This window comes from Oikopleura dioica, chromosome PAR, assembly GCF_907165135.1.
Source record: "Oikopleura dioica chromosome PAR, OKI2018_I68_1.0, whole genome shotgun sequence".
Lineage (NCBI taxonomy): Eukaryota > Metazoa > Chordata > Appendicularia > Copelata > Oikopleuridae > Oikopleura > Oikopleura dioica.
The window spans coordinates 15,740,279-15,763,043 of record NC_137293.1 but is presented as its reverse complement, the minus strand read 5'-3'; the positions used below and the strand labels follow the sequence as shown (position 1 = coordinate 15,763,043).

The 22,765-nt window shown below is 41.1% G+C and overlaps 8 protein-coding genes across 9 annotated transcripts; 2 read left to right on the top strand and 6 right to left on the bottom strand.

Moving 5' to 3' along the window:
* Nucleotides 1–308: 308 nt before the first annotated feature.
* LOC145704806 (uncharacterized) lies at nucleotides 309–2,117 on the bottom strand. The gene is made up of 3 exons (XM_081782275.1): nucleotides 2,047–2,117; nucleotides 816–1,929; nucleotides 309–725 (listed from the first exon to the last, which is right to left on the bottom strand). The coding sequence occupies exons 1-3, from the start codon at nucleotides 2,097–2,099 to the stop codon at nucleotides 309–311; spliced, it is 1,584 nt and encodes a 527-aa protein (XP_081638401.1). The 5' UTR covers nucleotides 2,100–2,117.
* A 2,517-nt stretch (nucleotides 2,118–4,634) lies between these two features.
* Nucleotides 4,635–5,440, bottom strand: LOC145704823 (uncharacterized). The gene is made up of 4 exons (XM_081782294.1): nucleotides 5,389–5,440; nucleotides 5,122–5,348; nucleotides 4,881–5,081; nucleotides 4,635–4,837 (listed from the first exon to the last, which is right to left on the bottom strand). Exons 1-4 carry the CDS (start codon nucleotides 5,411–5,413, stop codon nucleotides 4,688–4,690), a joined length of 603 nt encoding a protein of 200 aa, XP_081638420.1. The 5' UTR covers nucleotides 5,414–5,440; the 3' UTR covers nucleotides 4,635–4,687.
* On the bottom strand, nucleotides 5,441–7,029 carry LOC145702104 (uncharacterized). The gene is made up of 7 exons (XM_081779314.1): nucleotides 6,658–7,029; nucleotides 6,202–6,613; nucleotides 6,002–6,159; nucleotides 5,873–5,959; nucleotides 5,703–5,810; nucleotides 5,584–5,654; nucleotides 5,441–5,444 (listed from the first exon to the last, which is right to left on the bottom strand). Exons 2-7 carry the CDS (start codon nucleotides 6,299–6,301, stop codon nucleotides 5,441–5,443), a joined length of 528 nt encoding a protein of 175 aa, XP_081635440.1. The 5' UTR covers nucleotides 6,302–6,613; nucleotides 6,658–7,029.
* A 2,221-nt stretch (nucleotides 7,030–9,250) lies between these two features.
* Nucleotides 9,251–11,142, bottom strand: LOC145704804 (solute carrier organic anion transporter family member 3A1-like). Its single transcript, XM_081782273.1, has 5 exons — nucleotides 10,334–11,142; nucleotides 9,724–10,295; nucleotides 9,542–9,682; nucleotides 9,337–9,500; nucleotides 9,251–9,296 (listed from the first exon to the last, which is right to left on the bottom strand). The coding sequence occupies exons 1-5, from the start codon at nucleotides 11,134–11,136 to the stop codon at nucleotides 9,258–9,260; spliced, it is 1,719 nt and encodes a 572-aa protein (XP_081638399.1). The 5' UTR covers nucleotides 11,137–11,142; the 3' UTR covers nucleotides 9,251–9,257.
* A 2,181-nt stretch (nucleotides 11,143–13,323) lies between these two features.
* On the top strand, nucleotides 13,324–14,250 carry LOC145703282 (uncharacterized). The gene is made up of 4 exons (XM_081780620.1): nucleotides 13,324–13,517; nucleotides 13,567–13,653; nucleotides 13,693–13,883; nucleotides 13,925–14,250. The coding sequence occupies exons 3-4, from the start codon at nucleotides 13,716–13,718 to the stop codon at nucleotides 14,189–14,191; spliced, it is 435 nt and encodes a 144-aa protein (XP_081636746.1). The 5' UTR covers nucleotides 13,324–13,517; nucleotides 13,567–13,653; nucleotides 13,693–13,715; the 3' UTR covers nucleotides 14,192–14,250.
* An 844-nt stretch (nucleotides 14,251–15,094) lies between these two features.
* Nucleotides 15,095–18,463, top strand: LOC145702103 (cleavage and polyadenylation specificity factor subunit 2-like). Its single transcript, XM_081779313.1, has 9 exons — nucleotides 15,095–15,245; nucleotides 15,286–15,397; nucleotides 15,443–16,514; nucleotides 16,961–17,144; nucleotides 17,188–17,517; nucleotides 17,562–17,750; nucleotides 17,798–18,016; nucleotides 18,060–18,171; nucleotides 18,242–18,463. Exons 1-9 carry the CDS (start codon nucleotides 15,222–15,224, stop codon nucleotides 18,373–18,375), a joined length of 2,376 nt encoding a protein of 791 aa, XP_081635439.1. The 5' UTR covers nucleotides 15,095–15,221; the 3' UTR covers nucleotides 18,376–18,463.
* A 776-nt stretch (nucleotides 18,464–19,239) lies between these two features.
* LOC145703179 (deoxyribodipyrimidine photo-lyase-like) lies at nucleotides 19,240–21,473 on the bottom strand. Of its 2 annotated transcripts, none has more exons than XM_081780500.1 (6): nucleotides 21,317–21,473; nucleotides 20,912–21,087; nucleotides 20,444–20,842; nucleotides 19,858–20,400; nucleotides 19,598–19,813; nucleotides 19,240–19,557 (listed from the first exon to the last, which is right to left on the bottom strand). In XM_081780500.1, exons 2-6 carry the CDS (start codon nucleotides 21,047–21,049, stop codon nucleotides 19,333–19,335), a joined length of 1,521 nt encoding a protein of 506 aa, XP_081636626.1. In that variant the 5' UTR covers nucleotides 21,050–21,087; nucleotides 21,317–21,473; the 3' UTR covers nucleotides 19,240–19,332. The 2 variants fall into 2 exon arrangements, with proteins under 2 accessions (XP_081636626.1, XP_081636625.1); XM_081780499.1 differs by having other exon boundaries at nucleotides 20,912–21,179; nucleotides 21,317–21,434.
* A 75-nt stretch (nucleotides 21,474–21,548) lies between these two features.
* Nucleotides 21,549–22,747, bottom strand: LOC145704181 (uncharacterized). The gene is made up of 5 exons (XM_081781620.1): nucleotides 22,550–22,747; nucleotides 22,352–22,504; nucleotides 22,251–22,301; nucleotides 21,730–22,207; nucleotides 21,549–21,683 (listed from the first exon to the last, which is right to left on the bottom strand). Exons 1-5 carry the CDS (start codon nucleotides 22,631–22,633, stop codon nucleotides 21,577–21,579), a joined length of 873 nt encoding a protein of 290 aa, XP_081637746.1. The 5' UTR covers nucleotides 22,634–22,747; the 3' UTR covers nucleotides 21,549–21,576.
* Nucleotides 22,748–22,765: the final 18 nt, after the last annotated feature.

Genomic DNA, 22,765 nt, shown 5'->3' with positions numbered 1-22,765 from the left:
GGTCCGCTAAAAGCGTCGCTAGAATGAACTCGGTTCGAGCCGAGGAGTTCTCCATCTTGGTACATACTCAGTTCTAAAAGTCCTCCTTCAAGTGGTTTCTGAGAAATAGCAATGTTTGTCCAGGAATCATCATCGCAGTCGACGTAGTATTCAACCTCGTCGAATTCAGTATTTCCATTCAACGGTCCGTTGAGTTTTAGTCGACCGTCAGCATGTTGCCAGATCGTGAAATATCCGTCGCCAAATTGATCTCGATTTGTTCCTTGAGTCATGTGAATCACATTTTCCCAGCCATGGCCGTCGGTTTTTCAACAGAGAACATCGACGGAAGCAGAGTAAACTGCATTGCCTTTAACTTCTCCGAGAAGATTTGACCATTCTGGTCGGATAGGACAGTTCCAGACGAGCGCGTCGCAAGAATCATCTCCATCACAGGGGTCAACTGGTGTACCGCAGGGAGAGGTTGGTTGAGAGAACGTCTGGTGGAAGAAGTTTCGAACTTTGAAAGTGTCAGCAGCAGGGTGGTAATCGCCCGCAACTTCGACAAACAGCTCTCCTTGGAAAGCTTTCCTTACGGGGACAACGTGGGTACCAAGGACTTCTTCGTTTACGCTTACAGATAGCTCAAGGACGCTGTCGACGTATTGCTGAAGGACAGTGTACGTATTCCACTCACCAGGGGTACATTCGTGGTTGTACTCAACTTCGTGGAATTCGCCGTTGTTCTAAACCCGACCGTTAGAATTTCGAAGCACGTTTTAGCCAATGCGGTTTTGAGTAATTTAAAAAATGTCATAACATGCAACAAACATTACCTTTAGAGGAGCATTAAATTTAATTCCACCATCGGGCCTCGCCCACAACGTGAAGTATCTGTCCCCAAACACCTCTCTGCTTGAGCCTGTGTTGATATGGACAATACCGCCCCAGTTACCGGAGCTTTCGCCGCACTGGACTTCCGCCGAGACCAAATAGCTTTTGGAGCCATCGATTGTAGCGATTCTGTTGTTTCGCGACGGAGTGACTTCACAGGCATTGATAAATGTCTGGCAATCGAGTTTGCCCTTGCATGGGTCAGATTCGGAGCATGGTGGTGGTGGAGGAGGACCTCTTATGCAATTACATTGTTGAGCTGACTCAATGATCCAGTTTCCGTCAACGTGAAGATTGTCATCCGACGTTTGGAGATTACCCTCGAAGATCATTCCGCTCATGAAGTTTCCGTCGTGCTTGAAGTCGATCTTCCAGGTGTTATCATCACCAACTTCAGTGACCTTTTTGACTGGATGGTTGAAAGTTTGCCAGACAACTGGCTCGGTGAATCGGACGCTAACGAAATCGCCTTTTGCCGGGTTGAATTTGAAGCCTGAGTTTTGGCCATAAGTTGCTCGCACTCGGAAGCAGTTTCGGCAAGTCCACTGATTCTCGAAGTAGATCTCGGAATTTGTGAGCTCATCGCATTCAGCGTGAAACCCTTCGTCGCACATTTCAAGCATAGGTGGATTGGTGAATGGCGTTCCAGTGACGATCGAGGTGGCGGTGGTTACTGCGGCTGGAGCATCGCATTTAGCAGCTTTTTTTGTTTTTCGCTTGAGCTTGTGGGATCGATTGACAAGTCTCTCCAGAAAGTTTCGATTTGGAAAACCGTCTTGGCATCCAAACGTACGTGCGTAGGATCGCACCATCGATGGAAACTTTCCAGAAGCGTCACAGAGCTCGCTAAATTCCTCGTCTCCTTCGGAAAATTTGTCCTCCTCGACTCCAGGGCTCGGACATGCAGACACGTCGATTCTTTCGAGGTCGGAAACAAGCCGATCAACTCGCTCGTTGATGACTTTGAGGCGCTTGGTGCTCACATTGTCATTGTTTTCTGCGAAAGTTTTGTACTCGGCTGCTTTTCCTCGTATTTTCTCGAGGCGACGTTCAGCACTGGAAAATAGGGATAAAATAAGATCAAAATATCTTGTGAAAATCAGCGATCCCAATAAAAAGATATCGCACTTCTATTTTTCTGGCATATTTTTAAATCAAATTAGATGTACTTACTCTGGATCTCTTTTTGCACAAACAGTAGACAAGACAGCTAATGAAAGCTTCATCTTTCTTAGTGCTGCCCTTCTCTCTCTTATCGCCTATCTTCGTGGCTTCCATTCTTTTATACGGGTCAGTTGACCCGCCAGCGCTAGGTGGAGGTGCGTGTTGCAGTTAGCTCCTCTAATGATTACGACTAGTTATTTACGAGTGCTGCTCCTCGAACGTGTTTGAATGTTTTGAAACTAAACTGGGCTTGCCCGTGCGATTTATATCACGTCTTTTGACTCAGTAAAGAATGATAATTATTGAAAAATGATGGACTTTTCGCTATGTTTAACTTTTCAAGAAAGAAATGATAGAGTTCTGACCTTGCCAATTGGACTCTGATTGACAATTTGAGTAACCTCTTTGATATTTATTGAAAAAATTTCGAATAAATAAAACTGCACATTAGTTTTTATCAACTTTTAAGGTACCATTCTATTGAACAAATTTGGGCAGTGAGGACGAATTTCATGCATTTCAAGTATTTCCGGGGCCTCTCTTTGGAACATCCACTTTGTGGGAGGACGGGCTATTGACTTGAAGACTTTCTCTTTGAACATTTTTTCGTGCAGCTTATAATTTTATTGAGTTACAGACAAATACTTCAAAGACCAATGCCATTTTTTGAAAGAAAATCTCGACAGTGGTTGATTCGAACATTTTCTCGCCCGATTATCGTATCGTAAAAAGGCCGATGTCCGTAACTGCTGTTTACCCGAACTGGAATGATTCTTGACTTTTCCTCGGCTTGGATATTTTAGTTTAATTTCTGATCTTGAAAACCTACCGTTCAAATTGAAGCGAATATCTCCTGCCTTTTTTACGGGCTGCTCTTTGTAATTTTGAAAATAGGATATTTCTTGCTCCATGATACCGGTCTTTTGATAGAAAAAAATGGCCAAGATTGATGCCGATAAATGAGATCTTTATTCTTGAGAAATGAATGGAAAGTGTCTACGCCTGCTTCCCGACAAAAGAGCGGAACTGTACTCAGTTGCCCCGGCGACAGTATTTAATTCAATTTGCAAAAACCACAAAACTGTCTTTGCTTGTCCCCTAAACACGCCTTCCTCGTATTACAATCTCAAGCCACTGTAAGATCGTTTTTTTTTTACATTTATTTCTAATTTTGAATGCAGAGAACTCGATTTTTCGATCTCAAGGAAACTCTCAATTCCGAGTCTTCTTGAACCAAGTGCTTGACCCCTGATGAAATTTTAATCATTAAAAATATTATTTTTCGTACATGAATCTGGATAGCAAATCGGCATCTGGTCTTGTCCTTGTTTCCAAGCTTCAGCGAGAGTCCAGCCAGAAATCCTTCTGCTGAATCCAGGCGCAGTCGACGCTCTTATCCAACTAGCTAAGAAAAAGGTCTTCGATTTCAAGGACTCCATTAAAGCCCTACTGTAGAGAAACTGATTGTTGAAGAGATTGTTTTCAAGGAGAAAGTCTCTCGTCAGTTTTTTGACTTTGCAGTGGATAGTTTTTGAAGTCCACACTTTCACGAGACCAAGCTCGGTAAATGTGTCATTTTCACAAACAAAGCTCTTCGTAAATTTTTCTAAATTTCATTAGGGATGGGGTTAGGGTTAGGGTTATCAATACCGTAGAAATCGGTTTTCATGGGATAATGGCAAGGTTTTTCATGCCAAAAATCTGATCGGATTTCCATAAATCTTTGTTCTTTTTCGATTATCTTGTTTTTTTTTGAGAAAATTGTCATTTTTAAAAAATACCAAGATTATTAAGTCCAATTTTCCGGTCCTTGAACATATTTTCCAAAGTCTCATCGTTGATTTCAGCGGAAATATTTGCTTCTTTTGTGATAAAATTCACGTCTCCTCTGAATCAAATTAGAAAAAGATACCGAAAATTGAGTATTACTCAACCCAGAAGGATTCATTCAACAAAGAGGTTTTCTGAAAATTTGTCGGAAGATGAGCATCACGGGACTCGCAAAAGTCTTGAGCTTTTTCGTAAGTCAGTTTTATCTCAGGAATAACAATCAAGTTTCTTTAACTAGTTTGGCCAATCTGCTCTGTTCCTTCTTATTCAGTTAGCAAACCATTCCTTGTGATGTTTTTAGTTTGAACTGTCTCCTCAAGAATCTTTAAATTCTCAAACTCTCGTTGCAGCTTGAAGGACCGGAATAAGGAGAAGTTGATGGATGCATCGTAAGGAAGACGATTTTCAATTGGAAACGCGAAGTTTTCAAACGAGTTTTTTCGAGCAGAATGGATTGATAAGAAGAAACTGAATGATGAGTCAAAAACTGTTTCAGAGAAACCTCGATTGTCGATTCCTATATTTCTAGGAAGTTAACTTACAGAACAAAGGAAACAACGCAAGACCATTTGAAAATTTTCAGCTCTCGTTTCGCTTCTTTCAAATAAAAATTCAATTCTTCAAAATACTTCAACTTCATTTCAGGGACTCAAAGCTAAATAACCAAGCTACTTGACTAGTAGATGCTCTGAAAACTGGCAATCTGATGCCAACTCAGTCGGAAACGACGATCTTATCGTCCCTTCCTCTCGTTCCGATGATATCGTGCGTGAGTATATTTATTTCGATAAATGGGCAGTGAGGCTACAAAAAGATCGAGCTAAAAGAATCGGTCGGAAACGGAGCCGTATTTGTCCGTGTTTGCTTCTGAATGTTCCTCTGCGACGGAGTCAGTGTCTGATCCGACTACTTCGTAGCCTTTCTGTGGCTTTTTGAATGGCCTCGTTACTTTTTCCACGAATACTTCCCCCTAAAACAATGTGAAACAACTGTAAGTATAGAAAAAGAATCACCATTTTTTCCGCCTGTTTTCTTGAAAAACGCAAAGCACGGGCAGCAGATGGCGCTGGAGGAACATCGTCAGCGTCTTCGGAATCCGCATCGATTTGGACGGAGATCTCTTTTGGCGGCTTTTTGACTGGTCCACCGCCGATGCCGGCCGATTTGGAGGAAATGGAAGATTTTCCGTCGCCGCCATTTTTCATTTTTTGAACCTGAAGCTAGATAAATGAAGTTTTCGCTCTTTTGACTCACCTTTTCTGTGTTTTTCTTGCAGCAGTACCAGCAGTAGCCGAAACAGACGACGAAAACGACGAGCAAGATGCCGTATTTCTTCATGTTATATGGATTCATTCTTTCGTTGGAAAACGTGGGTGCTTTTTCCACCTCTGGCGGCGGTTGCTGAATCTGCACCTCGCCATTTTCGCCATTGACAATGTCGTAAACGAAGTCGTACTCGCTCCACTCCACGCATTCATCGCCTGAAAAAAGATCGAAAAGGGGCTATTTTCTTCAATTTACCATCGTATTGAATACATTCAGTCATTTTCTCGCGCTTGTGCTTCGACCACTTTTATCTAAAAAGAAAATATCTTTTCTAGAGAAAAAATCTTTGGTTTTTTTCATTGCATTAATTTTTCAATTCGTCGAGATTCTTTTTGCTTTTGGAGTTTTTCAAATAAGTTTTTAATCATAAAAAAGTAGTCGGAGAAAAACTGTTCCTGAAGTTTGATTAATATTTCTTGAATTTTCGACTCGTTCACAAGCAACTCGAAATTATCCGTTCCCTTAAAAAATATATCAATTCAGATCAGCGGCTTTCTGACAAATCGAACCTTGCAATCTTCTCTAGCCAGTCTCAGATTCATTTCTGCCAGCAATTTCGCTGTTTTCGTGATAATTTGTCGAAAATCCAGTTCTTCTAAATATTCCGAGTCTGCCTTTAGCGAACGTTAAATATTTTCATTCATGCTTGTTTATTAACTTCTCTATTTAACCTTTCCTTGTCGACCAAGTCGGAATCGATGGTGAGGAAGTATTTCGTGATTTTTAGCAGATTAGAATGGTGCGTGCATTCGATGTGATTTGATTTCTAAAAAGTAATCAACAATACATTTTTTCAGGAATCACTCACGCTGAAATTTTTGTTGAATTTTGTCAACTCTCCGGTCAGATAAAACAAGAACGACTTCGCTGCGTGCTGAGAGATTCTCTTCTTCGCGGTCTCCGTTGACTTGCACAAGGCTGCTGCTTTTTCATGCTTGATCTTCTCTAGCTTCGGAATGTCCTTTCCTGAAAAATTTTTTGCATCCTGCCGATCAGATTTTGAGTTACCTTCCCAAAGGGCCTCGAACATTTCTACCTCGTCACAGTCAGGTTCAAATTTTGCATTTATTCCGGCGAAAAAGATAGAAAAAATAAAAATTGCTCTCATTTTTATTCCTCGTTTATTCCGTCAAAATATTTCTTTTCGCGAAAAAAAACAGCTTTCTTCTAGAGAGAAATTAGAATAATCCGCTGGCAAACTGTTTTAGGAAGTGTTTGACATTACAGGAGACTCAAAGAAGTTAGAGTTTCATCTATCTTCTTTTGTAGTTTTTCGATCTGGTTTTCTGTATGAAGACAGTATTTTTTGTGATTATTTAAGAGCCATCCCAATCTTCCGAGCTTTAGGCAGTTCTTTACTCGCAAGATGCCGGTATAAACTGCGTCTTCGACAGGTATTTCGGGTATAATCTTGAACTCACTAAATATGTCAATGTGACAAACGGGATAACCTTTGAACAAAACCTAGCAGACAGAGAGATCTTCTTAGCTACCTCCGAAGACATGATTACACAAGGTCCACTGATATAATTTGGCAAATAATGATATGGCCAGATTTCTTCGTTGACATCGAATCCTTTTCTGTCCATCCACTCGTTTCTAACGGAAACTTCAAGGCGATGATTCCCGAAAACAGCATCGGCAGGCAGGCCCGTGTCTCCAAACAGCTTTACTATCTCCACAATATCCACCCAAGTATCATCGTCGTGGATCACAAGCGTGCTCGTGTCATCGTTGTCTTCCTTGTTTTCACACAAAGAAAAGTATTCATAGGCGGCTTTTGTTTTGTAGGGTAAGTTGGCATAAGTATCTTCGAAATTTCCAATAATGATGTCATCTGCGTCCTATTCCGAGCTTTTTGATAATTTCAGACAAAAATTATTTATAAAAACATGTCGCTCTTTCCTCAACGGTCGAGTCTTCTTTCCTGCCGACGACGAAATAATGAGACAACTCAATACCATTTTCTTCCAACAGTTTTCTTTTGATTTTCAAATAGTAATTGCGAAGAATATCTCGGCTCTGTCGATTTAAAATTGCAGTTTTGATGATAACTGTCAGTCTTCTCTCTCCTTTTGGGCAGCTATAAATGGAAGAAGCTTGAAGAAAAGAATCGCCTACCGCGGTACTTTCAAAAGACCAACATGCCATTTTTGAGCGGCTGAATTATCACGCCAAGAGGTTGGCATAAATTCTGGGCTGCAGACGCCGTTCGAAATTCGGTAATAGTTCTGCTTTTCGAATGATGAAACGTAGTCCTAAAATCAAGAGGGGTCTCTCATGTACTCTTCCATGTTTTCACTGTAAAAAATTTATTTGTAGACTTGACTTACATAATTGAGAACGAACAAGCAAATCGTACAAAATGAGCCGAGAAAAATACTTGATGAATATTTTTGGTAAAACCTTCTCTTGTGCATTTTGCTCTTTCCGGTTGACTGATGGGTTTTCTTAGACGACGATTTCTCACCGTTCTAGAAAGCCAGGATTCCTTGTTCAAACTAAAGTGAATTCCAGAGCAAAGTACAAAAGGTAATCCTCGACCGGGAGGCGGCATCGTATACAGCCAGAGATGTTTTTGTAAATTTATTGGTAGAAGACAAGGTCAGGAAAGCGAAAACAGTTTTAAAATTCTAAAAAGCTTGGCCAATAAAAAGCCTTCCAAAACGGCCATTGCAACTTTGCGATTTTCTCCAAGAATGGTCGTTCCGGCATCGTTAGATCTATGCAGAGTTGATTCTTCGCACCAGCTTCTGTCAGAGAGAATCCTTTGATATTGGCACCAGATTTTTGCCAGCCGCAACTGGAGTCGAAATAGCCGCACACTTTTTGCTCAGCGACACAGTACTCTTCTAGCGCTTTAGTTCGCTGTTTCAGGTTTTCTTTGCGTTTTTGTAAGTCAGGAACTGTCTCCAACTGCTTCCAGAAAGTTGAGTTGAAATGGTCGAATAAATAAAGATCGAAAGAATTCCAGCGCTTGATATTTTCAACTGTTGTTGGCGATAAAGACGATTTTTATCCCGAGCGTTGACGACCAAGGTGACGACTTCGTCCATCGTGAGGCATAGCCTGTCTTGCAGGAGGATCATACTCTCAAGAAAATAGTCGCTAATGAGGACGAGGTCAAATCTTCTTTCCATGTATTCTACAGACTTCTGAAAATATACAGGATCCACTGAGTCTTGTTTGAACCCAAGATCATGGGCTTTTCGGGGATTAAAAAATACGAGATTCTCTTACCAATATTAAAAGAATTCTTAAGCCCCTTCCCATGTGATTTCGAGTATATTCATTATAATGACTTCCTGGAGCATAGAATTCTTTCGGATTTGAATAGAAAGCATCAATATTTCCCGCGTTTTTGAAGGCTTTAGTAGAGGTCTTGAAGTACTCAAATGTAGACTCGTAAAGGCTTGGAACTGATCGAAGAATCGTAAAAGTAAAGGCATCGGGGATGAAATTGAAGAGCTCAGGAGAGGCGACCAAGTGATTAGCGATGACATTCGGTTGCTCATCCTCGTCGTAGAATGGCCGGACCATGTCAGGAGAGAACGGCTCGGGATTGAAGAAGCGAGCACCGTTGTGACGAGGCATTGCCAGATTCAATCCGTGGTTGACTGTGTAACTACTCAACTCATAAAATGATAATTGTTCATTTTACTTACCGTAGAAGAATATTTTGAACACTGGAAGACGCTGTTTTATGAGTTTTCACGAAAATAACGTTTTTCTTAAACCCCTCGCAGCCTTCGCTCTCCTGATTTTTGCGCATTTTGCGGACTTGTGCATTTTCTTCAAATTCGATCAAAGTTGCGACTTTTGTTTGCAAAATTACAAGGAAACAGAGACACAAAACAATTGCTAGGCTTAATGTCCGAAGAGTGTGAAGCTTCTTCATCTCTGCTCGATTAATTTCAAAAAAAAATGAAAATATTCTTTGTGCTCTTATTTCTCAATGTTTCCCTTCATTCTGCACAATGAAAAGCTATCTTCTAGAGAGAAATGAGTTTCTCCCTAAAGTAACAGGAAATATATATTTTTTATTTCGAACGAGTGTGTAATTTTTAAAACGGCTTCTCCATGTCCATTCCTCCCCACATCGGCTAAAAGTTCTTTCAAAATCAATAATTATTTGGCGTTCACCTTATTCGATTTATATCTCCTCCAAATAACGAGAAGAAAGCAGCAGTTGATGACTGTATAAAAGACGGCAATGACCGCGTTAATTCCAAAGTAGAAGTGCCTCACGGAATTATTGTCGTAAAAGACGCAGTTGTCCAGCGATCCTTTCACTGCACAAAGCGAATCTGAATCAGAATTCGTTTATTTTCTTCATTGTGTTATTTACCGAAGAGCTTGGCATATAGAATCGGAGCGGGGAGCCATCCAAAAAGCTTCATACAAGTTCCAAGAATAGACATCGCATAAGGTTTGCGCTCGCTTCCGACTGATCGTAACAGAAACACTGTTCCAGGAGAACCATTAACTCCTTAGTTTTTGCCTTAAAAACTGTATTGACTTTTGTCTTACCTGAGAAGAAAGTGCCAAGGCAAACGAGAGCAAGATAAATCCACACTCTTGTTTTGCATTCTTCCGCACCGCAGATGCCAGTTTCAACTGGAACTGCACAGTCCAGATATTTTCTATTATCGATTCCTTTCGAAACGACTGGGCAGCCGAAGAACTCTTTTTCTTCTTTCGAATAAGTGAGCTCTACATCTGAACAGCCTGCTTTGCAAGGAGATAAAATCGTCAGCTCATCATAAATCTTTCCGTCCATTGTTATATTTTGACCGCAAACAGGTACGAATTTATCTGTCCTGCAGTCGCAATCCGCCAAGCTCTGGCCTTCTTTGGATCCAAAGAGCAAATCTGGACTTTGGGGAGAGCACCCTTCAAAGGACCAGAGAAGGAGGAACGTAATCGAATATAATGTCTGGACGACAAAAAGGAACACTGCTACGTTGAATGGCTTCAGCTTCAGTTTTTTGACAATCAGTCCTCCGACCAAAAATCCGACACAAAGCGAGCCAATGTAGAAAACCTTGAGTTGAGCTGCATCAGCTGGGGAGAGACCGAATTGAATTTCGATGTATTTTTGACTGAAAATCATGTTCGAAAGCTTGAAAGTTCTTCTTACCCGAATGTAGCTTTCGTCGCCATCGCCCAGCTATTGACGATTCCGGCTAAAACTTGCATTACAAAAAGCGGGTTCTTTAACAGCGCTTTCGTTTCTGAAATCATAGAGGAGGAGGACTCTGGTGTCTTTTCGACTTCGTTTTCAAAGTGATCTTTGAGCACCAAATTCTCATCTATCTCTTCCTTTTCTTCCTTGTTATCCTCATTTTTGTTCTTCAGAGACCTTGGAAAGAAAGCCAAAGGGGTTGAAAAAATCAACAGTGAAGCAGCAGCAATAACATAGCCGACCCACCACGCTCCGATCCAGTCGGATCCGTTGGGATCAACCCAGTCTGGCGCACATTCATAAGTGAAATTAACCCACAATGAAAGGACGTAACTAGCAAAGCTGTAAGCAAGCATTGGGCCAAGCAAGATGCCAACAAAGTTGAACCCGAAAAGGACCAAGGACTGCCCTTGTTTGGAGTTGTTATCGATAAACGAAATTGAGTGGGGCCAGATAAGACAGCCGCCAACGCCGATAATGATTTTTGAAATGGGAATGCAGTATTCCCAGTAACCCATGCTATTTCTGGTCGTTCCTTCTTCAGCCTCGTTCTGGCAAAAGATGTTTCCAGTGATTAGCGATTCATTTGCTTCGATCTTGTCAACTCCGTCGGGGAAATACCGGGGCCCGAGAAAATATGGCAAGACAAGAACGACGAACCCGATTGCCTTTGCGAGAAAAGAGAAATACAAAATGCGAGGAATATGCATGTTTCTGGTAAAATGCACAGCCGCGGGAGTAATAACGATCGCTGCCATTTGATTGAAGCTTTTTAGAGTCATTTTTGATCAATAAATGAATGCATCTGAGGCAAAATTCATGACTTTCCTGGCGTAAACAGAAATCTTCGTCGAGCTCACTCCGAAATATCTCTCGATTGTCGTAAAAGCAGCTCTTGTAAAGGATGTTCCGGCGACGCTGAAACACATGGCCAGACATATTGCAAATGTAAAAGTAGTGACATTGATAAAGCTTGGCATTTTGATTTTTGCGGATTGAAATCAACGTTTGTATACCATCGCTAATATTTGATGTTTGTTCGTAACCAAAAATGACTGCTAATTCGTCTAGAAGTCTCTCGACGCAACGAAGTTGATGTCAAATTCATTATTTTCAAAATATACCAGGTAATTTTGGGGTACACATGTGAACTTCACAGTGCTTATCAGCTATTTTTGAGATCATTAGTGGTCACGAAACGGCCAAATCATTTAGATTTAAGTGAACCATGAATATTCTAGCTACAATAAAGACCATGACTATCTTCCATGGGTAAAGAATTTATTAGCGGATGTGGGAAACGGTTTTCGCTCTCGTTCAAAATATTAACAGTTGATTGAATTTAGATTAATTCAATTCAATTGAAAAAGGGAAAACCTGATATGAGGGGAAGCGGAACTTCTTTTCACTTCAAATGGACCAAACCACATGTCAAGAATGGGTGCTGAAAATGAATTGTTCTTTATCCTAACATAGGAATCAAACGCTAATTTTAATTGTACTCTGAAAAACCAAATTAAGACCTGGAGCAGATGTCCTTCCGGACACTTTATTCACAGCCAATTTTCAATCTCTAGGAGACACCGGCTCCTGCGACATTCAGCAAAACAATGCACGTAATTCCAAACGCCGGAAGTTCTGTCAAACAGTTTATCTTTCTCAAAGGCACTTCTTTTCGAAGAATGGCTGGGTCAAAATGGCTCTCAAAGAAACGAAGTGGGACGAATGATACGACCCGGAATATTACCCGGGAAATAATCAAAGACTACTTTCCCAGCTATGTCAACAATACCTTTGTACTAAAAAAACTAAAGATCAAGAAATTTTCTGCTGAGCCCGGATGGGAAAGATTTTATTCCCGACAAAAGAATAAATTTGCTGGATGCTTCACTTCTCAACTTTCCTAGCAGAAAGTACAGAATAAGCATTCCTATCCAGGAGAAATTACAATAGGCAGGATGTTCTCATTGAATCTGTTGATTGTATAAGTATTTGGTTTCCGCTTTTCCGAAGTCAGAATTGTCTTCTCTTATTTTTCCTTGCTTCATTATAAACCGAAGGTTGTAGGATGATTTTCCCTTTTAGTTTCCACCAGAGGCGTTCAAGATCCGATCAAGACTTCCGCAGCTAAGAAATCAAGCTTCCGATGGTATATAAAATCCAGGACTGCATAATTTTCTCTCATAATTTTAGTTGCCACTAAAATCAATCGATCGAGATATAGGCTGACATGAAACTTTTTTTGTCAACAATTGCTGGGACAGCAATGTCTCAAGGTGTTAAAACCAAATGTAGTGCTGCTTATGCTGATGCTGGACTTTCGACCACATGCGGTATGTTAATGTTTCTCAAACTCCTACTATCGGTAAATAGATGGAGAGGCTGCTGGTAATCAAGAATGCAATCTTTTTACACACGTGTGCTTTACAACACCAGACTGCTTTGAAAGATACGGATGCGAAGTTGACTGTCCCGGCGATGACTTCCTCTGCTCTCCTCCTGTCCCAACACCTCCACCAACACCAGGTCCAATGTCAAAACTCGACTGCGATTTCAATGCGGAAAACTTTCGATTCGACATTTCGGACTTTGACAAGCTTCCAGGAAAACGAGTGCCTCCGGGAAGAGTGATTGTAGTTAAATATTTTAAGACTTTATTTAAAAAGTGCTTAAGGACGATCGAAAAATTTGCATCGTTGATACTGAAACAATAAATCGGGCTACAGAAGCAGTTCGAAAGGAGGAGTATTTGGAGGATATCTTCCAGAACGGAGATTCTTGCGCGTGCGAGTTCGAGCTCAATGAGACTATCTCCTTCAACAAGACTTTACATTATGTAAAAGAATTTTTGAAAATTCGAAAATAAGACAAGACGGGGAGACAGTGTACAATTTTGGCGTCGGTTTTGACACTCTTTTTGGACCGGTTAGATTCTCATAACGATTTAATAATAACAATCAAAAGGGAATCGGTGACGATGAAAAATTTGTTTTTGTTGGTCACGGCTGGGACATTAAATGCTCCCTCAAAACTGTCGAATTGGAGGACGTTAATAGTGTAATTATATTACCGACTCCTACAGTTGGTACCGTGACGGATAGTGATGAACTCGACTTTGAGATCACTGCTAGAATTAGCGGTAATGCTTGAAATTTAGTTTTCGGTAAAATAACTAATTTTCCCAAAAGATAAATATGAAATCAACGAGAACTCTCTCCCGGCGTCAGAAGAAGAGTTCAAATTAGGATTCTTCTTTGATTTCGAAACACTTGGAGGTATTTAAAAAAATCATCTCAAAAATTTCTAAAATGTAGGCTATGACAAATATCGACCCTTCATGCAGCAGTGCAATCTAACATTTACGAATTCCGAGGATACAAGTAAAACTCATGTCGTGGAGAACTTTATCGAAGACGGCTGTCTTTCTGAAGCCGTCGTTCTTGATGATTCTTTCGAGTTCACTCGACGCGATCAGCTTCAATGGAAAACCTTGTATTATCCAAAAGTAACCCAGAAAACTAGAAACATGATAATATTTTGACTAAGGCGATCGGAGGCAGAAAAGCAAAGGTGAATCTTGAGTGCCGCATCAACGGTTGTGAGAGCAACGACTACGAAGGATGTATTTACGCTGACAGATGTGGTGATTCTCCAATTGTTCGATCACTCAGAACCAATTCTACTGACCGAAGCCCTCCACAGTCGTTCGAGAGGGATATCGAATTTGAAGTCTCCAGTACATCACTTTCAGCTTCGGCATCAGCTGCACTTGCGTCCACATCTCTTTTTTCTTTGCTCTTTTTCTTTCAATGATAACAAATTGCTAATCGCATGTTCAAATACCAAAACCTGATTGAAATAAATTTACTGACTCTTTGCTTTTGTTTGATTTGCTTAATAAGGTTTATTACGTTCAAACAGTTATAAATGTTAAAAAAAAATTAATATTCGAGAAATGATGGAAATGATAGTAATACAATTTAATAATGCAATAATATAATAACTAATGATGACGATTTTCAATAAGGATTTCTGAGTGAAATCCTGACCCCCCTTTTTTATTCGCTCATTGAAAAGAGCGTAAAAAGTTATCGCAGATTTGCCCGGAAAAGGATGAGATTTCCGAAGAAATAGCGTCATGGCACATGACTGAAGTCCCAAAAGTACCAAAACTTTCCCGCCCGGGCATTTTCGACTCGTCTGAGATACAAGAGCTTGTAATAGCTCAAAATGATTGTCTTGGCGAGCTCTTGGCGGGCTTCTTATTTTCATCGCTCTTCAACCCTTTTTCATCCCTTCATCTATTGCTCGAAAAATAGAAATTTAAAAAAAGGGTTTAAAAGGGATGAAAACTTGATGTCCACCAAGAGCTCGCAGAGACGATCATTTTGAGCTATTACAAGTCTTATTAGCTCAGACGAGTCGAAAATGATCGAGCGGGAAAGTTTGAGTTTTTTGGGACTTCAGTCACGTGCCATCACATCATTTTTCCAAAATTTCATCATTTTCCGGGTGAATATGGGATAACTTTTTACGCTCTTTTCAATGAGCAAATAAAAAGGGGGTAAGGATTTCACTCAGAAATCCTTATTGAAAATCGTCGATGCATTAAAATTTTTTAATAATAATAACTTTTGCAAGCCCTTAATTTTCAATTGTGAGTCTTCAGTGAGTCCAAGTGAGTGAAAAGTCTAAGTAAGCGTGCTCCTTCAGAAGATCAACGCTACAATGAACGCTTCTTGAAAAAAGCGCGCGCTGCGATTGGCTCAATACGAGAAGGAGAATTTGTCAAAGCCTGAAAAATTGAAAAGAGAAAATAAGGAAGAAGGAGTAATCTTCAGGGATGACGTCTATCGTCAAGTTTCAGGTAAAAATCAGCTCAATAGAAATGCTAAATAATTTTCCAGTCATTATCTGGATTTGACGATGAAGCTCCTCACTGTCACTTGCTTCAAATCGACGATTTCAAATTTCTTCTCGACTGCGGCTGGGCCGAGCAGCACCACGAAAAAATCATCGGTAAGCCCTTCCATACTCATCACATAATTTAACAAGAATTTAAAGATGGACTAAAGCGACATGGGCGACAAATCGACGCAATTTTAATTTCTCATCCTGATCTTCTTCACTGTGGAATGCTCCCTTACTTGGGCAAGTTGGGAATCACTTGTCCGGTTTACATGACGATGCCTACCTGTAAAATGGGTCAAATGTTTCTCTACGACTTGGTTTTGGCGAGAAACGCAGTTGAGGACTTTGAAATGTTCACCCTCGACGACGTAGATGCCGTTTTCGACCGGGCAATTCAACTCAAGCACAATCAAACGGAAGCTGTACGAGGGCAAGATTATGGCTTACAAATTGTTCCAGTTCAAGCTGGCCACATGATCGGCGGAACCAGCTGGAAGATCGTGAAGGACGAGGAAGAACAGTTCGTCTACTGCGTCGACGCGAATCACAAAAGAGAAACGCATCTGAACGGAATCCAGCTCGATGCTTTTGACAAACCGACACTGATGATTACTGACTGCTCGACTTACGGCTATCAGCAAGAAAGACGAGCTACAAGAACAGAACGCCTTGTTCGACGGATTCAAAACACCACTACCAAGGGCGGAAACGTCCTGATTACGACAGATACCGCCGGCCGAGCGCTAGAAATGGCTCTTCTCTTGGAAGGACTCTGGAACGATGAGCGATTCAACCTTTCCCGCGTCAATCTGGTCATGATCTCAAACGTAGCTCCGAGCATGATTGAAGCAGCGAAAGGAATGATCGAATGGATGAGCGAGAAAATCATCTCCAGGTTTACCCACAAAAGAGAGAATGTCTTCGACCTTACGCGGCTGAAATTGAGAATGTCCATCGAAGAAGTTGCTCGTATCCCAGAGCCAAAAGTAGTTCTTGCGACGCCGATGGACATGGACACTGGTTTCTCGCGAGAACTGTTCACGATGATGGCTGGTCACCCGAAAAACGCGATAATTATGTCTAGCAAATCTGTCAAAGGCTCTCTTTGTCGAAAAATCATCGAAAACGAAGGCATGAGTTCGATTACGCTGGAAATGAAGCAGCGGGTGCCTCTGGTTGGACCGGAATTGGAAGAATTTGAGAAGCAAAGAGAGCAAGAAAAGGGGTGCGCGTTTTTTCTGGCATTTTTGAGAAATGCGTCTTTTCTGGCATCGCGTTCTTTCTGGCAGTCGCGTCTTTTCTGGCACTGAAGTCTGATTCATTGAATTCTGATATCAAGTAGGGTCTACCAAATCTAATCAACTGTTATTTCCTTCTGAAATTATCTTCAAGAAGAAGTACCCGTAGTTTTGAATATGATTGAGAGGACCAATTTCTTGGCACTAGAATCGAATGAAAAATTATGAGATCATCATAAGTAATGCTGAAAATCTTTTAAGTTATGTAAGTTATCAGCACTTTTTTCTTTGATAATAAAAATTTTTAAATCAAATAAAAAAGTTTTGCCTGTGGCAAGTTGCTATTGAAGGTAAAGATTTTATGCTATTAATATCAGCATATTAAATTTGGTTGACCCTACTCAATATCAGAGTAAAATGAATCAGACTCCAGTGCCAGAAAAGACGCGACTGCCAGAAAGAACGCGATGCCAGAAAGGACGCATTTCTCAAAATGCCAGAAAAGACGCGCACCCCAAGAAAAGCACGCCAAACTCATCAAGCGATTGCAGGAAGAGTCGAGCGACGAATCGGATAATGAAAATGAAAACGTTGTTGCCAAGAAAAAGATCGTCAAGGTAAAATTTCTTCTTTGAGGCCTTTCTTGACGGATTATTTCAGAAAAAGCGAATTTACGACATCATGATGCCCCATCATCAGCAGAAGAAAGAAGGCGGTTTCTTCAAAAAAGCGCGAAAGGAGAAGTTCCCAATGTTTCCTTTCAACGAGAATCGAATTAAATGGGACGATTACGGCGAAATTATCAATCCAGACGACTACAAAACGCACGAGCTTATTCCAGAAAGTGATCCTTCAAATGACGATTTAGCTGGAAGAGAACAGTCTGTTACTTTTGGGCGACACAATCCTAATCATAAGAAAAAGAAAAGAGCCGATACCCCCGAGGAAGAGGAAAAAATGCCGACCAAGTGTATCAAATCACGAGAACAGGTAACATTTACCTTTATCATCCGATAATTCATAATAAACTTCAGGTTTCAATAAGATGCAACATCGAATTCATCGATTTCGAAGGACGAGTCGACGGCGAATCTCAACTTCAAATCCTGTCGACTATCAAGCCCAAAGAATTGATCCTCATCCGCACGAAAGAAAAGTACAAGGACAAGCTCATCAAAGATATCAAATCAAGAGTCCAGGGAATAAAAATTCATATGCCAGTGGTAAGTTCTTTCTTCTATTTATCAGAATGTCATGGGCACTTTTCTAGCATCACGAATTAATCGACGCGACGAAGGAAAGCTTCATCTACCAGCTGAAACTGAAGGATTCTCTTTTGAGCAACTTGAATTTTGTTCGTGTTGGAAGCAAAGATATCGAAGTCGCGAGGATTCGAGGAAGAGTTGACTACTTTGGCGGTCGACTTGAGCTGCAGGAAGAGTCGGATGAGCCGAGGAAGCTGGAAATCGATGATATTCCGACTTTACAGGTATAGAAAAGAGAGAAAGCGTCAGTTCTTAACTGTTTTGTAGCCTGTTTCAAATACCTACTCGAGTGGACACGACACTATCTTCATAAACGATACAAAGCTTACAGATCTCAAGTCAAAACTAATCGAAATGGGCATGCAGGCAGAGTTTATCGGTAAGGCTTGATTATCCTTGGATAATCCTTGGATAATCATAGCTTGGCTACTTTTTAAAATGGATTTCAGGAGGAAATTTGGTTTGCAACGAAAAAGTGAGCATCAAAAAGAGTGCGAATGGTGTGATTCAAGTCGAAGGAGCTCTTTCCGAAGAATACTTCATCGTCCGAAAGGAAGTCTACGCCAACTACGCGATTGTTTGAAGACAGTGCATTAGAACAATTTACATGAAATTTTCTTTCAAAAAGTTTCACACTGCCACAGATAAATATCACAAATAAATTTATTATCGATAAAGCCACCGGAGTCTTTATAAGCATCAAGAAATAAGGAAGGCTTTTGGTTAGAATTGCTGATACTCCTTTAGTTAATTCTTTCTATTTGAAGCCTTGATCTCTGCCGACAGCGTTTCATTTCAACTTGAAAACTGCGCCTTCGAGATCAAGAGCTGTGAACTGATTACATCAGCATTTGATGAGCATCAATCAAATTGATAACGGCGCTGGAGAACAAAAATTTTTGACCGATAAATATCCAAATTCGCCACGCATAATCTTATTGAGAAAAAATCGATATCTTGCTATTTTACTACCTTCGATATTTTGGACAGTAGCGTATTTTTTTTTTTATTTTCGAGAATATCGATAATAAAATAGAGACCTGAAAAAACTTCATATCATTCTCCAAAAATACAAGAAATGTACGTTGCTTATGAAGTGAAACTTGTGAAAACGAAAGTGAAAGGAAAACCATGTCGTCTCGACTGGAAATCGGAAAAGAAAGATGTGAAGAAACTTCCCGAGTTTCTCGAAGAACTTGATGATCTGAAACGACTGAGGAGGTCACTTGCTCAAAGAATCCAAGTCATATGCAGCCAAGCATCAGAGAAGCGAAAGCGGACTAGACGCCGAAATGGCAAGGAAGTCAACAATGATGGTACGGTCCTCTCTCGATTGAAACGACGCTACAGGGCAACAGAAAAACTGATTCAACAAATGGAGAGTATTATCTATCGCTGCCTTGCTCGTAAATGACTGCAAATAAAAATAGCAAATTACTATCTGGTATTTCCTGTTATCTCTCATTTTATTCTTGAACAAAGAAACAGAGGCAGTGCAAAAAAATCTTGCGGCAGTTCATGGAATCTTTTTCGAGCAAATCTATTTCTTGTATTCATCTGACGCCTTCCAGTCCTCAAAAGCCTTCTTGTATTGAGCCACAGCATTCTTCGACGCTTCTTCATGATCAATAACCGGCGCTGGGTACTGCTGAACCTTCTTGTTTTTCTTGTACTTGGCTCGAATAGATGCGTCGTTCCATTTGTGAAGATCTGCAGGAGAAACATCGGCCAACTCGGGAATGTACTTTTTGATGTATTTTCCATCCTAATAAAAGTTATTTGATGTAGATAAATCTAACTCCTACCACATCGAATTTCTTCGACTGAGTCCAAGGGTTGAAGGGGTAGCGGAAGTAGGGGACGGCATCGGGGCCAGTTGACGAGACCCACCCCCAACCGGCTGTGTTGTTGAAAATATCCGCATCGACGAGGTTCTGGTAGAAGAACTTCATTCCCTTTCGCCAGTCAATCATGAAGTATTTGGTCAACACGCATCCTGTGAGCATTCGCATTCTATTGTGCTGAAAATTGAGTTAGATTTTGAGCTGGATTCAGTTAGATTTACCTGCCAGCCAATTGCCTTCATTTCCCGCATCGCTGCGTCAACAAGGGGAAAGCCAGTCTTTCCCTCGCACCAGGCATTCCATAGCTTTTCATCATCATTCCACGGGAGTCGCTTATCCAAACCATCCTGCAGGGCTGTTCCTCGCTGAAGAGCGGGATTGTGTGAGTAGATCTTCAAGTAGAAGTCTCTAAACACCAACTGTCGAATGATATCATGCGTTTCGCCAAAGCACTCTGCCACTCGCCAGTACATCTCTCGAATAGACACTGTTCCGAATTTCAAGTGAGCGGACATTTTCGTCGTCCCAGCCTTGAGGTGCATGAAATCCCGAGTCGTCTTGTAGTCCGCCTTCTTCTCGATTTTCTGTAGCCCAACTAGGCCGATTGTTCTTCCTCCTCGTTCGGCCAAATCTTCGTTGGCTTTGTAAAGCGTGTTCAACTTGTCGATGGGGAATTTGAAGTCAAACTTGGCTTTGGTGAATTGAGATGCTTCGAATTCAAATTCAGACTCTGGCATTCGGATATCGTAGTTCTTTTGAATGTGCTAGAAATATCTAATGAAAATGCATTGGAAATTTGAGTTTTACCTTGAAAAAGATGGAAAGAACTCGGTATGGCTTTGGCGGGCCATCTTTAGGATGATGCCATGCATCTTTGATCGGCAACAGTCCGTAATCCTCCTCTTTGATCACTTCCACGTCGTTTTTCTCCGCCCACTTTTCAATCTCTCCATCTCTCTCTTTCGCATAAACTGAGTAGTCCTCGTTGAAAGCAACAGCGGAGAAGTTGACGACTTTCTTGATCTTCTTGATTGTTTCGAGATTCCCGCCTTTGAAAAGATGAAGCTTTCCGGACACTTTCTCCTTCAAATTGCGCCCAAGATCGTTGAGAGATTCGCACATGAACTGCACTGCTGGATGAGAGAAGTACTCGTTCTGCTCTGGATCGATTTGCTCGGGAGGGAAGATGAAGACAGGGAGAATTCTTTTGAAAGGGTTCTGAAATTGGCTCTTTTGAAAAAGAAATTTTTAAGCTCAGATTGTGAATCCTTTCCTGTATCCATCTTTGATCGCCTTGATCAAGCTCGTATTGTCTTCGATTCGCAAATCTCGGCGGAAAATGAAAAGAGCAATCTTGTCTCCATCATCTTCTATCTTCGCGGATTTCTTTCGCTTTGCTGGTGGGGAGGACATTTTCGACGAAGAAAAGAGGTGGGATTCTTGAGTCAAGTCTGAATGATGCTGTGAGCGAAGAGGGCTGAGGGAGGTAGATAAAGAACGGTAGAAATGAAAGTGGCTTGGGCGAAGGGTGATAAAGGAAGTTCTGAAAGATAATTTGAAAAAAGTTTTTTTTTTTAATTTTATCATCTCTGCGCTTGAAGAAGTTCGCCCGCGAAAAAGCGCTCTCACGACCGTCATAAAAATCTTCTTGGATCTCTGGGAATTTGAGTGAGCTCTTACCGATTTGAATTTGATCTCAGATTTTGTTTTTTTGAAGAAAAGATCGTCCCCAGCTCGAAATCCTCCAGCATTACGCGCATTTTGCGCACTGTTGCGTAATAAACCTACGCGAAAAAAGTTTTCCAGAACGCGAAAAGGCGGTCAAGAGGTTAACTGGGGTCAAAATTCGAAAGAAACGACGCGATCTAGGGATCTTTTCTAAAAGTTGATGATTTAAAATTTTATTGAAAAATGACAATTTTTATCAAAAAACAGTAGAATTAATAGATGAGCTCAGTTTGAGAATTGAAGCTGACTCGTTTTTTCTTGATGCTTCGCTTCATGATCGACTTGATCTTCCCGTTCTTTTCGCTTTCCAAGATCGTCGCTAGAAGGGACGAAATCAGAATAAAACAACGATGATTTTGATTTACCTTTCTGTTTCTTTTCGAAGTGAACTCTGAACGTTCCTCCTGGCGACTCGCTGAAATCCATCGAAAAGCTACTTCCCTCTTCCCCGAAGTTTTTCTTTGCTTCTTCGAAGTACTCGCTTACTTTCTTCTTTCTGATAGGGGTTCGTTGGAGAGAATTCAGCTGCAAACCGGCCGACTTGGGTGTCCATTGAGTCGCTCTAGAAGCCTGTGGTGGTGGTGTCGGCCACGGTTCTTCCTTGATTTTAATCTTCTCTGGAACATCACCCTCTTTCCTAGTTGGAACGCTGGCCTCTTTCTTCTTTGGTGTCATCTCCGTCGCTGCATCTTTCACTGTCTTCTTTGACTCCTGTGCTTTCGGCTTGCTGGACTTTGGTGTCATCTGTGTCCAGCTGTCGATACGGAGGTCTTTTTTCTTGGGAGCGTCTTTCTTTGGAGTAAATTGTGATGCAGTAAAAGCAAGCTTGCCATTTATAAGTTGCTTGAATTCTGATTAGCTGTGGTCATTTTCAACTAGACTTTACCTGGGTACTAGGCAAGGATCTTGGTCGACCAGCTTCGCTGACTTTTCTGCCCTGAAAATAAAATTTCAGTTTGAAAGAAAAAAAAATTATCAAAAAAGTACCTTTGGAGCAGATGCAAGTTGTGAGCTTTCTCCAATGGAGAAACCCTGACTTCCATAATTCCTTCGCTCTATTGACGGATTTCTCGTGTAAAATCGAGGTGGGCAGGTCTGAGTATCTTGAGATTTTTCGCAGGATGACTGGCTCCACAGCGGCTAGAAAGGAAGTTAGAATAGTTCATGAATTTCATTATTAATTACCGCCGAGCCGTAGTAATTATCTGAATGCCCCGGCGACTTTGGCAAGAAATCTCTGTACTTGCTAACTCGGTTTGGAAGAGACATCTTTTTCGTCCAATTTCTCAAAATGAAATAAAAAGCGGCTTCTTTCTCGCCTCAACTGAGTGGGCTTCATATTTTCGGCTAGAACGAGCGCGGCTTGAGCTCGACGGAGACTAACAGACTAAAAAGGTTTTT